General features: G+C 39.8%; 1 protein-coding gene across 1 annotated transcript in view; it reads left to right on the forward strand.

The window, feature by feature from the left end:
* Positions 1-13,280, forward strand: part of TOP2B (DNA topoisomerase II beta) — a 62,580-nt gene that overhangs the window by 37,570 nt on the left and 11,730 nt on the right. Inside the window, exons 24-30 of the mRNA XM_089532925.1 lie at positions 611-806; positions 1,040-1,131; positions 6,342-6,497; positions 6,839-6,922; positions 8,319-8,516; positions 11,278-11,422; positions 12,568-12,726. Of these exons, the coding sequence (XP_089389051.1) occupies positions 611-806; positions 1,040-1,131; positions 6,342-6,497; positions 6,839-6,922; positions 8,319-8,516; positions 11,278-11,422; positions 12,568-12,726 (1,030 nt within the window). The remainder of the gene's footprint in view (positions 1-610; positions 807-1,039; positions 1,132-6,341; positions 6,498-6,838; positions 6,923-8,318; positions 8,517-11,277; positions 11,423-12,567; positions 12,727-13,280) is intronic.

A 13,280-nucleotide genomic window follows, 5' to 3' on the forward strand; every position in this document is an offset into this window, starting at 1 on the left:
AGACAGACTTCTGTGGCCCACAGGAAAATTGGAGGGGACATGTAAATTGGGCTTGTCCCACCACCACCACCACCACCACCATATTTGCCTGCCCCTGGGCTAAAAGAACCATAGATCTTCCACCTATTATTTGTTCATTTTTACTTGTGCTGTTATTTGAATTTAAACAGAGGTCATTTCCTAATCATGTGTACCAAATTGCATATTGATAATTACAACATTGTTGACAGCACTGTTGCATTATAGCAAACAGAATGCTCTGTTGCCAGTTAAACCAAAGTCTGCCTTTGATTGGCTAATTATTTAACATGCAAACTTTGAATACGGCCGATATATATACTTTAGCAGAGAAATGTAAATATTTTATGTTAAGTATGTCGTATATCTTTAAGAAAGCTGATTCCATGCCTCTTAATTATTCAGAAGCTTTATCAACAGTGTCATAATTGAAATTAAAGTAAAAAAACTGAAATCCAAATTTGAGTCAAGATATTAAAAATTCTTAATGGGTTGCAGTACTTTTTTCATTTTAATTATATGCTGTATGTTTTTTCTATAAATATGCAGTGTTTTGAAATAACTCTTAATCAAGTGTTTTATATTTATTCAGGTGCTTTTTGATCACATGGGATGTCTAAAGAAATATGAAACAGTACAAGAAATTCTAAAGGAATTCTTTGATTTACGATTAAATTATTACGCCTTGCGCAAGGACTGGCTTGTGGGAATATTAGGGGCAGAATCCACCAAGCTTAACAATCAAGCTCGTTTTATTCTAGAGAAGATACAAGGGAAAATTACCATTGGTAAGACAAAAAAAGTAAAATTTAGTTAAGAAGACTAAATTGTGGTGCACACTGTAGCACTCCACATGTTGCGCTGCAGCTCCCATAATCCTTCACCATTGGCTATGTTAACTAGAGCTTTGGGGACTTACAGTCAAGTAACATCTACAGGGCTACAGTTGTTATTCCCTGACATACAAACAAATAGTCCCCCCCCCCCAATATATTCATTTGTTCTTTTTTGTTTCTCATAGAGAATAAATCAAAAAGAGATTTGATTCAGATGTTAGTCCAGAGAGGCTATGAATCTGACCCTGTGAAAGCCTGGAAGGAAGCACAAGAAAAGGTAACTTACGAAAGAAAGAAGATTCTTTAATTCATGGGTGAAGAATTGCTGGTTGATGATTCAGATGTGGTGTATGCTGCTTCTTTCCCTAGCCCACATTTTCCTCTCTTTAGCCAGGATCCAATTGTTTATTGCCATATCCAACACTAGTAGAATCAAAACTTTTCCCTTCTATGCTCTTGTTGCAGCCTTCTTTAGTGTCGCAACCTGTTCCAGATAGTTTTTGAGACCTCCCAGAGCAGATTTTTAGGATGCATAGAGTCTGCAGAAAAGCATGAGGCTGGAGGGCAGGGGAAAATGCTAATTCTGATAGAGGAAGCAGGATCCTACAGAAGTACAATGCTGGGTCTTGGGTCCTGCCTTACTGACACTGCAGAGCAAATTAGTCCTTTAAAAAATTCTCTTGGACATGCCAAACTATTCAATGGGAGACAGGAATCCTTGTGGAGATTACAATTGTTATCGTTCTTCTTGTCTTACATTGCAATTTTCACAAACATCTTGCACACAGTGTTAGAGCGTGATGTGCATTAGCATGCCCAACAGCAAAACCCAACAGAAGTTCCAATCTGTGGCTCAAAGTTTGCCTTCGGTTCCTCAAGAAGGAGAAAGCCAGTGCAGTTTGTAAAGCAGCTGCTTCCATCAATATTATAACGCACAAACGTGCCATGGCAGAATGTTGTATTGTTGCAGGAGATGTAGAAAGTTGTCACTTTTATAACTGAGGTCATCCCAAGATTTTGCTAAGAAGAGTGGGCATACCACTTCATAGTTGTTACAGTGGTTTTACATGTACCATGTTTTCTGGCGTATAAGATGACTGGGCGTATAAGACGACCCTCAAGTCGTGTCCAGGCAGCGTCCTGGCCTTCTATAGGCCGAATTAAGGGGGTTTGGTGCCCACGTGCGCCAGCTTGAGGGGCCTCTGTGGAGGCCTGGAAGGTGGGTGTTGCAAGTGGCAGTAGGGCCTCCCACAGTCCGGCCCAAAAGGGCACTCAACACCGCGGAAGAAGCCGCTGGACCAGAGTATCCTGGGCGGCTGCGGCAAGTCATAAAGGACCAGCTCTTTCCCTCAGCCCAACCATCCCTCTCCTGCTGGACTGGCTCTGGAGCCACTTCTCCGCTCCTTTTTCCAGCCCCTGAAACCAGCAATGGCGGCGAGAAAGAGCCCAACTGCAGTGCCTGCTGGGATAGGAACCCGCAAGGACACACACACACCCTGGAGACAGAGAGGTGGCTACGCCATTCGCCTGTCTTTGTGGAATCCGCCAAACACAACCTGGCGTATAAGACGGGGCTAAAAATGGTCTTATACGCTGGAAAATACGGTAGTGCTTCACCACTTCTTGTTGGTCCAAACTCTGATCCACGATAGCGGTAGATAGAATAGTTGATGATATTGCTGGGAATGGACTTTGAAGCTGCAATGACAGGAGCAAACTTCCTAAACATTAGCACAGGGCATGATGTTGGATCTTATTATTATTATTATTATTATTATTATTCATATAGCGCTGTAGATTTACACAGCGCTGTACATAAAAACAATAAATATAAAAGAGTAAACCTCCTTCTTGCTACCACCTTGGCTGGGAGCCTTAAAGGAGGAGAATTGTTTCTCCATCCAAGGGCGTGGAGCAAAGTGAGCAGAAAGATTACTTGGAAGCATGGCTGGAGGCATTCCCTGCAGAATGTGTGCCTACAGGTGGTGAGGCAGATGAGGGTGGGGCTGGTAGTACTCCAGGTAAATGGGGCAGTTGCACTGTGTCTATGGCATGATACTGGCCTTATGTAGTGGTTGTGAGAGGTGCCCTCCAATACTAGGTGCCCCTGGTGCCTCCCAGCACTAGCAGTCTCTAGTATATCACAGCTGCTGTGAAGGGAAGTAAGAAGGAGGAGCCAGAAACAGAAGGAGGAGGACTGGTGCTAGCATGTGATATTGGGAAGACTAGCCATGAGGCAATGTGACCCATAGTCTGAAAGAGATTTCCAGTCTCTCTTGTATATTTGGGACAGTCCTATCTGTAGGACTTCTGACACAAAACATGAGCGCTTAACCAACTAATATAAGTATATGCTGCACCTAGAGCTTTAGAGGCATACCACTTATGTTGTTTAAATGACAATGGGATTTTTGGCTTTGGCCTTTAATACACATTTGATGGAGCAAGTCACATTTGCTTTCATTAATATGTATGTATTGAATTAGATAAGAGTGAACTACTTCAATGCACACAGACAAGCAACACTAGTGTTAAATAAAATATGCCAACAAAATGAAAAACGAGGTGGCCAACAGATTGGAAATAATAAATATACATCTCAATCCAAGAGAAAGGAGATACAAAAGAATGCAGCAACTATAGGACCATAGCATTAATATCACACATAAGCAAAATAATGCTCAAAATTCTCCAGCATAGACTCTATACAAGGGAAAGAGATTCCAAGGAACAGGTGGGATTCAGAAAAGGAAGAGGCACCAGGGACCACATCACAAACATAAGATGGTTAATGGAGCACACCAAGGAATTTCAGAAAAAAATAAGCATGTGTTTTATAGACTATAGCAAAGCATAGATCATTAAAAGCTATGGAACGCACTCAAGGACATGGAGGTGCTACATCTGATAATCCTAATGAGATATCTTTACCAAGGACAAGAGGTCACTACAAGAAATGAATTCGAAGAAACAGAGTGGGCCTCAATTATAAAGGGGTCAGGCAAGGCTGCATACTATCATCCTATATGTTCAATTTACCATATATTATTGACTGTAAGTTGACCTCATGTGTAAGTTGAGGGCAGGTTTTGAGCCCAAAATTAGGGATTTTGATATGACCTGTGGATAAGTTGAAATTAAAACATAGAGTCTCAGCACCCTTCCTCCCCCTCCATAGCCCAGCTGTTCCCTCGGAAAACAGCTGAGCTGAGGAGAAGACGTTGGAATAAGTGTTTTCCCTCCCTTCTCTTCCTACCCTGGTTGTCCTTTGAGGGGCTGCAAGGCTGGGAACAAGGCTTCAGGGTGAATACTTGCTCTGCCTGCTCCTCACAGCCCAGCTGTCTTTTCGGGAGACAGCTGGCCTGGGGAAGTTACTATATTGACCCATGTATAAGTTGACCTAGGTTTTTTGGGGCTGTTCTTTTGTAAAAGAATGTATACACATGTATTTACAGTATGTGCTGAAAACATCATAGACTCAGAAAGGAAGGAGTGAAGATAAGAGGAAGGAACACAATAATATTGGTGGAAAACATCACAGACTTGGAACAGCTACTGAGGAAGGTCAAAGATGAGAGTGCAAAGACAGGGTTAATGTTGAATATAAAGAAAACAAATACAGTGACCACAGAAGAAATACATAAATTCAATCTGGACAATGAGGAAAATGAAATAGTCAAAGAATTCCCAAACCTAGGCTCAAACATTTACCAGAGTGGAGACTGCAGTCAAGAAATAAGAAGACTAGAAATTGGTAGGACAGCTATGAAAGAACTAGAAAAGATCCTGAAGAGCAAAGATATACTGTATATACTGGACTATAAATCGGTCTCATGAGGGCAGATTTTGTGGCTAAAATTATGGATTTTGATATGACCCGTAGATAAGTCGGGAGTAAAACTTAGGGGCATGTAATGAAGGATGTAAATGACAAAGGAAAACAATGCCAACAAACTTACAAAATTCCATGAGACATAACTATTTGTGCTCATACTATAGGCTGGATGGAGGAGAGAGTAGAAGGGTGTCAGTACTTCCAGGGCAGATTAAACTCTTGTCTTTCACCAGGGGATGGTAGGTAGGTATGTAGAGATATGATTTAAAGTACAGTGCTTACATTGACCTGTAGATAAGTTGACTCAGTTTTTGGGGTCAATTTTTCAAACCTAAATTTCTAGACTTATACATGAGTATATAAAGTACAGCATGGCCCCAAAGTCAGGTATTCCCCTTACCATGTATGAATGCAAGAGTTGGACAGTGAAGGAAGCCAACAGAAAGGAAATTAGCTCATTTGAGATGTGGTACTGGGGAAGAGTGCTTAGGATACAATGGACAGCCAGAAAGTCAAACAGATGGGTCCTTGAACAGATCAAATCAGAACGCTCCTTGGAAGCCAAGATGATCAAACTGAGGCTGTTGTACTTTGGCCAAATAATGAGAAGGCATGGATTATTAGAAAAAATAATAATGCTAGGAAAGGTGGAGGATAGAAGAAGGAGGGGAAGACTGCAAGCAAGAAGGATGGACTCAGTCAGAGGGTAACGGGCATAAGTTTTCAGGGATTGAGCAGAGCAGTGCCTCCAATCTTGGAGGTGTCTGATCCACAGGGTTGCCATGAGTCAGGGCCAACTCAAGGGCAGCCAGCAATAACAATTAGCTCTAGTCAGGCATTCAAAAACAATATATGTAGAAAGACTGCAGGATCATATTTATAAGTTGATCCTAGTGCCCTCCTTGCACAGAATGGGAAGGTCTGTAAATTTCTAAGCACAGTCAGGCTTCTTGATGGAGGCTGAATTTATAACTGCTCAGCTGTTAGCACTTAAAATCCTCTCTCAGCCTTTTCCATACCAGTGTGTGGTGACTGAGGCTCCACATTGCCCGCCACGGGTACTAATTCTGAATGACAGTAGTTTGAGCATCCCTTGAGGCTTACTTGTGTTTTCCTTTTGCCATTCACAGCAGCCTTTTGGGAAAACTTCACATATCATTTCATATGTAGACAGATTGATTGGTGTAATGAACAGGAAAATTTTATTTTACTGGGAGATCTACCAGCACACCAGAATGTGCTTAATAGTTCATATCTTTGATACATTATCTACAGTTTTAACAGTCCTATTTTTTCTTTTAAAATTATCTGGCTATATTTTATTTTCTGCTTCTACCAGAATCTACAAGAGTTTCGATAAATGCATTATAAAAAAACCCCACTAAAAGTATGGTGCTACTTGAAAGACTAAGACATGCAACTTGGCATAAACTCATGTGAACTGTCACCCATTTAATCAGATGGATTATTATTATTATTTTGTTCTTGCAGCTATTATTTGTTGGGAAATGTTTTTAAAAGCATGAGTCTCCCATCTTTATATCACTAATAAGATAGAGTTGTATTTTTAAAAAATACGAAGCTGGAACTTGTATCTTTTCGCAGCTGTAGGAAGTATATATAATAGCATAAATAATTTGATTTTTTTTAAGGCTGCAGAAGAGGAAGAAACGCAGAATCTGAATGATGACAGTTCCTCCTCTTCAGGATCTACCTCAGGCCCAGATTTCAATTACATCTTAAATATGTCTTTGTGGTGTCTTACTAAAGAGAAAGTAGAAGAGATCATTAAGCAGCGAGATGCAAAAGTAAGTATCTTTCAGAATTTTAAACTTGGACCTAATTTCTAAGCTGCTGTAGGTGAGACTTCTTTGTATTAATGACATGACTGCAGTATTTAGTTGTAACTGTTTGGTGGGGTTTTTCCCCCTGTCGTGTTTGTAGTTTTAAGTGTGCTAATCTGCTTTTTCATCTTAGAATATTTGTGACAAAGCATATGTATAAGAAAAATAATTTATGATAATTTTTGCACAATGATAGCTTATAGTCACAGTCCCTTGTTTTAATAACATTAGCTTTTCTTGAATATTCAGAATATGTTCATTAATTCATAAAGTTTTTACTATGTTTATTATCTTTTATATTTTAGGGAAAGGAACTCAGTGACCTCAAGAGAAAATCTCCTCCAGATCTTTGGAAAGAAGATCTAGCAGCTTTTATAGAAGAGCTTGATGTATGCTGTCCTGTTCATACCTGTGTATACATAAAGAAGTAATGTCTTAGTTTTAGTTTAGGCAGGTAGTTTGGGACTGTTGATGATTTTCATGAGACAGAGTCTATTGGAAACAAGTGAAAGGGGAATCAGTGTACTTTGAGACTTGTGGTATGTTCTTATACATGCCTTTGTAGAACATATTACAGTGGAGTAAAGGCTAGATGTCCAGAGGGTTCCATAGCTTGTAGGTCTTACAGTGAACTTGCTTGTGTTGAGATTAAGTGTATTGTCTAGAATTTTACACTTTCTGCCAAGTTTTCGGCTCTTATTCTGCAACTCGCAGATTGAAGCGTATCTTATCAAAGATGTTGCCTGTGTGCCTTTTCTCTTTAAAAAAAAGAATATTTTTGAACCTGCCAAGAAAATTCCATGATAGGTTTGCTTTAAGGTTATCATAAGTCAGAAATGACTTGAAGGCATACAATAACAACAATAACAAATCTTACTTAGGGGCAAAACAGACCTCCTCTTCACGCTGGCTTCTGGACGGCTTCAGAGTGCGGCATTTTGGCACTGAACACTCTGAAGCCACCTGAAAGCTGATGTCATGCCGCCTGCCTACTCATACGTGGGCTGGCTGCACAGCTCTCTGGCAGTATGGTGTTTACACGCTGCACACTGCAGGAATGCCATAAAGCCACAACAGGGAGAGAAAAGCCAGCTTTTTGCTGGCTCAAAGAGGAGCGGCAATTTGCCACTTCTTTTGGGGCTGGCAAAAAGCCAGATGGAGGTCATGGTGTGTGCTTGCTGCACCCCAACCCGGCTCTCTTAGGGGCAGCTTCAAGCCACCCCTTTGGGGCGGTCTGTTCCGCCCCTTAGAAATCATGATTAGTAAATGCAGAAATAAATTTGCCTTGGTCTACCCTTTCTTAGGTTGATGACAAGAGTGTAGTGTTGAGCCAAATGATTTTCAAGTAGTGTTATAAGTTATGTGGACATTGTTCTCACAAACAGAGAGGCTGTTGTGCTGTTGGGATACATTAAACTGTTTCCTTGTATGAGCCATGTTCATACCTTGTATTTCACCTTGGTATCACATTTGTTTTCACTTCCAAGTGTTCTTGACAGCCCAGCAAGGAATCAGTTCAGTTTTGAAGTGTCTGGTGTAACCCACAGCTTTTGTGCTGGTTTATGGTTAGGGAAAGCAATAATAAGGTAATACACTGTTCATGTTAGAATTAGAGTAAGAAGTACTCCTTAGAAGTAAGTCCCATGGATTCAGAATAATGTGTAGCAAGCTTCAGCATTAAGGACAATTTCATGTTTAAAATTATGAAAAAGTATAGAGAATTTCTGTATATCACACCTGATTTCAGAAGTTTTTCATATTTTACTTTCATCTTCATTTTTTTAGAAAGTAGAAGCTCAGGAAAGAGAGGATGTCCTTGCTGGAATGGCTGGTAAACCTATAAAAGGCAAAGTTGGTAAACCCAAGGTGAAGAAACTTCACTTAGAAGAGACCATGCCCTCACCTTTTGGTAGGAGAATAGTTCCACAGATTACTTCTGCTATGAAAGCTGATGCCAGTAAGAAACTACTGAAAAAAAAGAAGGCAAGTCAGTCTGTTTTATTAATCTTAAGTGTTTGTTTAGAATACCTTACATTTACTTGTTTGTTCAGTTTATTTTCTGTATTTTTAAATTCAAAATAGTTCAGTTCACAATTCAGGACAGAAACAACAAAAAACAGTAAAACAAGGAAGGAAATACTTTAATACCCTCTGAGTTACAATTGTTTTAATCCTTGAGTAAAAGTGACCAACTACATCACCAGAGATACCTCTCTGGGAAGACTGTTCCATGTTTTGGGATATATAGTCAGCTGTATGGACATTCAGCTGACATGAGTGGGAATCAGGTGCCTTCCAGATATCATCAGATTGCAGCTTCCAGCAAAGCCAATGGTGTAGAATTCTGCATGTTGCAATCTAGTGACATCTAGAGCATATCTGCACAACTTGGCAGTAGGAAGGGGCCAAAATTTAAATAGGTTAACTTCTTTGGGCTGCAGATAGGTTTTAATTAGATATTAATTAATAATAGTTATTAAGAACCCAAGCCCTTCCTCCATTCCATCTGCCTTGGTCCAGGCCTCAGAGATAGAGAAGAACTGCTGGACCTGATCCCCTTCCCCACCACCTCTCCCTTCTCCTTTTGTGTTGTGTCTTTTTAGATTGTAAGCCTAATTCTGTCCTCCTCCCCCTCTGCCTGGCTTTCTCCTCAAGAGAAAGCTGAGCAGCTGAGGAGCACTGCAAGTGTTCACCCATCCTCATTCTCCATCTAGCCTTCTCAGGAGAAAGCCTAGTAGTGTAGGACCCTTGTAGGGCAAGTATTTGCCCATCTTCCTCCACTGCTGCCACCCGGCCTCCTCCTCAGGAGAAAGCCAGATGGTGGAGGAGCCTTGCTCTGCAAGCATTGCCCATCTTCCTTCTCTGCTGCCTGGCCTTCTCCTCAGGAGAGCCTTGAAGTTGTTCGACATTCTCACGGGCCACCCAAAATCCTTTGGTGGACTGCATGCGGCCCCTGGGCCGTATGTTGTGCAGACCTAATCTAAGGGAATGCAAGATTCTTCTTTTCATATCCCTGGCCTAGATCCTCAATATCCCTGCCCAACAGTATTTCTGTCTTATCTGGATTACTGATGCTAATTGATTGTATCATTTTTACAGAAAAGACCCAGGTTGCTAATACAGTTGGACAAATTTTAAATGTGTTGTAAATACCTATAAAAGTTTGAGCAGACCATAGTAGTATAACCATAGTAGATTTGGAGATGATAGGTGATGTAGGCTGGGAATGTTTCTGTTTTAGAAATGCATTGTTTTATAAAAATTAACTGGTGACATAAAGCAGCATGTATACAGTATCAATAATGGGTGAGAGGAATTAATACCATACTATTGTAAATTTATTTTTAAATGTTTGTCTCTATATGTGCAGTTCTTTAGACATACTAAAATGAATAGTTTTCTGTGTCTTCATTTAAAAATATTTTAATAGTGAAAGGGAAGAGTATATCATGAATTAACATGGCTCAGCTTATGTTTAGAGATGGAATACTCTCCATAATCAGTGCATTTCACCTCTCATCCCAGGCCACACCCCAACCTCATGAAGATGCTCATAGCCAATTTATCATATCTGCTTTTGTTTGCAAACTTCACACACCATATTCCAATATTCCCTCCACTATTCATATAGTCATCCACTGACTTTGGTCATAGGCAAGATCTGTCTACTGATTTCGTCCCTCAGTGACGATAGTTAAAACTGAATTTGACACCTCATTACCATCCCCACAAGTTTTGCATTTCTATGACTGTTCATACAGTCTGATTATAAATGTCCTTCCTGGGCATCCCTTTACTCCATGCATCTGAGGAATTGGACCAAATGTACAAAAGTGTATGCTACAACGTCTTTCTCACAATTAGTCTATAAGGTACTACAAGATCCCCTTGTATAATGATATTCCAGACTAACATGGCTGTGTCTCTTGTGTGGTTTAGGTTAGTTAGCTGTTTTTGTGTGTGTTATTTTATGTATTTTGTATGTTTCATGTATCTTGTATGTTGTTATATATGTTTAAATACCTTTAAATTAAAAAAATAAATTAAAAAATATAGAATGACCGAAACTTTTTAGCTTTCACCTTCTTGAGTTGCCAAAGATGAAACTGAGCTACATCCAAGGGGGTAGTTTAGAACATTCTGTTCTCAGCTTTCTTCAGTGGACTATCCTCTAGGTTGAGGCTGTGCAGTGTTAACTGCATCCTTCTGGGATCCAGGACAAACTGTTGGTTTCCTTTTTAATCATCTATATCTATTTGTTTGTTTTTCTGTCTGGCTGTCCCATAGAAAGCAGCATAGAACTTTGAGGACTATAGCTCTTGGAATATCCCATGCTGTAATCCACAAAGTAATTTTTCCAAGGTCTTGTAAGCAGGCATGCTAAATTATTGTCCAAAATTGGCACTGTATTATATTCAAGTTATACTGACACTGATATAATACTTTCCTTAGGTTATCAACTATTTCATATCTGTTACCACATTCTTAACAGTAGCATCAGTAATATTGATAATACCAGTAATGGTTCTGTCATTTTATGATGACCACATTAATTTCTTAGTGTTTTCTTAGGCAAAGAATAATCAGAGGTGGCTTTGCCAAGTTCTTCCTCTTTGAGAATGAGAGACAGAAGCTGAGTGAAGGAAGTTTCTTGGAGGCAATCGCTTGAGTTGAATTTACTTCCCAGTTTGCATCAATTCTTAACCACCACGCTAACTTCACTTATTTTGTTTTTAATTTTTAGGGAGATCTTGATACTATAGCAATAAAACTGGAATTTGATGAGGAATTTGGTGTCACACCAGTAGAAGATCCTGGGGAAGATATGCTAAATAGCTCTGGCCCAGTGGCTAAGACACCGAAACCTAAGAGAGAAAAGAAGGATCCTGGTTAGTAAACTTCAGATGTTACAAAAAACCATCAATCTATTCTATGAATAGCAGAAGGGTAACTCACATGGAGACATGGAAGTAAAAAATTGCCTTGCTCACATTCGGGTCTTATTTAAAAAGAACCATCAGCCATATGCACAGTCAGTGTGTAGAATTTGTTGAAATGTCTGAGGCAATTTTAATTTTCTCTGCTAAAAGGGGCAGAAAAGCTGTGAGGAACCTCAGTGAGGTGGGAGGCCTGAATCCTCTACCCATCCTTTCTGCTGTTCACATGAGATTTAGGGTTTGGCTTCACTCCTGACACCACTCACTCTCCTATGTCTTAGTTGCAACACACCTTCACCCTTCTGCATGTCCTCTCTTTGTAGGGGAAACTCAGTCTGAGCTTCACAGCTTGTTTGGGAAGTGGCTTCACTTGCATCTCATCCTCACAGATCAGGGAAGTCCTCATTGGGATGAGTACCCAAGGAGCACTCCTTTTAATCCACACAACTTAATCAGGAGCTTAATTTTCCATGTATCAGGAAGGTTTGGGGGAGTAAAATGAGACTGGTAATCTCACAGTTATCAGTGACCAGAGATAACAGATGGACGTGATGTATTCTATGTGTACCAGTGTCATGGTGAGACTCACCCACCACAATGGGTCTTTTGGATCTCACCGCTGCCACCAATATGTCACAAGGAGTCAACTATCCCACTAGTTTGCTGCCTATTTTGTGATGCAATACTTGAGCTCAGTTCTTACCTCTAGTGCTATCTACACTAGAACTCTGTCTAGATGCCAACCCTCTAGGTCTTCAAATCCCTCCCCCCCACCCCACCCCCGGCTTAGCACCAATTACTTGTTCACTTTTTGATGTGTCTCAAACTTAAAAGACCTTTCTTTCTATTGGTAGTGTTAAGCATTTCAGCCAACTGCTTGTTGAACAAACAAAAGGACTCTACAAATCAGGTTGCATACAGTATCTTCCTCAGTGGATGGCATTCAAGATGGATACAGTGTATAAATACTTTAGTCATTAAACACTTTAAGAGTGTCTTTTGCTTATCTTTGTAATTGTTTCTTTATAGTCTTATAAATGTTCCTATAGACAAATAGGACAATACTTAAAAATACTTAAAATTTACTTGTGTTCTAGCTACAAGAGTGAGAAGAACACCATCTACCACAAAGCCTGGTATAAAAAAAGTAAAGAAACGAAATCCATGGTCAGATGATGAGTCTAAGTCTGAAAGTGACTTGGAAGAAAATGAACCTGTAATTATTCCAAGAGACTCATTGCTTAGAAGAGCTGCAGGTAATAAAGTTATTCTTTAAAAAAAATGCTTTCAACCGAAAAGCTTTCACTGAACAATATTTTAAAAATATGCCTGAGATCCTGCTTGGTTAACATAACTAAGAGCTCCATCATAGTTATGTCAAATGATGCCATCCCTCCAAAAACCTTCCTTTCAGCCTGGGTGCCTGTGAATCAAAGTGTTTCCAAGACACTGGAGACTGGGGTGCTGGGATTTTTTTTAATTACCATAAAAACAAGTTACAAGCAAATAACATTCCTACATCATTACAAACTTCCCCATAACAAATTTCCACATAATCATTATCTTCATAGATCTTAATCATAACCTTAATCAGTTACCATATAACCTTGACTATAAATTGACCTTATGTATGAGTCAAGAACAGGTTTTGAGGCCAAAGTTATAGTTTTTTATATATGTGGATAAGTCGAGGTAAAATTTAGGAGCATATAACAAAGGATGCAAAGGATGATGAAAAAGAAAATAATGCCAGAGCCAGGTTCCAAAGATAGGTTTTTGGGGTCATATTTGGTTATTCATGACCATAAAT

This window comes from Sceloporus occidentalis, unplaced genomic scaffold, assembly GCF_023333645.1.
Source record: "Sceloporus occidentalis isolate IW3139 unplaced genomic scaffold, rSceOcc1.0.p SCAF_7, whole genome shotgun sequence".
In the NCBI taxonomy this organism is placed as follows: Eukaryota; Metazoa; Chordata; class Lepidosauria; order Squamata; family Phrynosomatidae; genus Sceloporus; species Sceloporus occidentalis.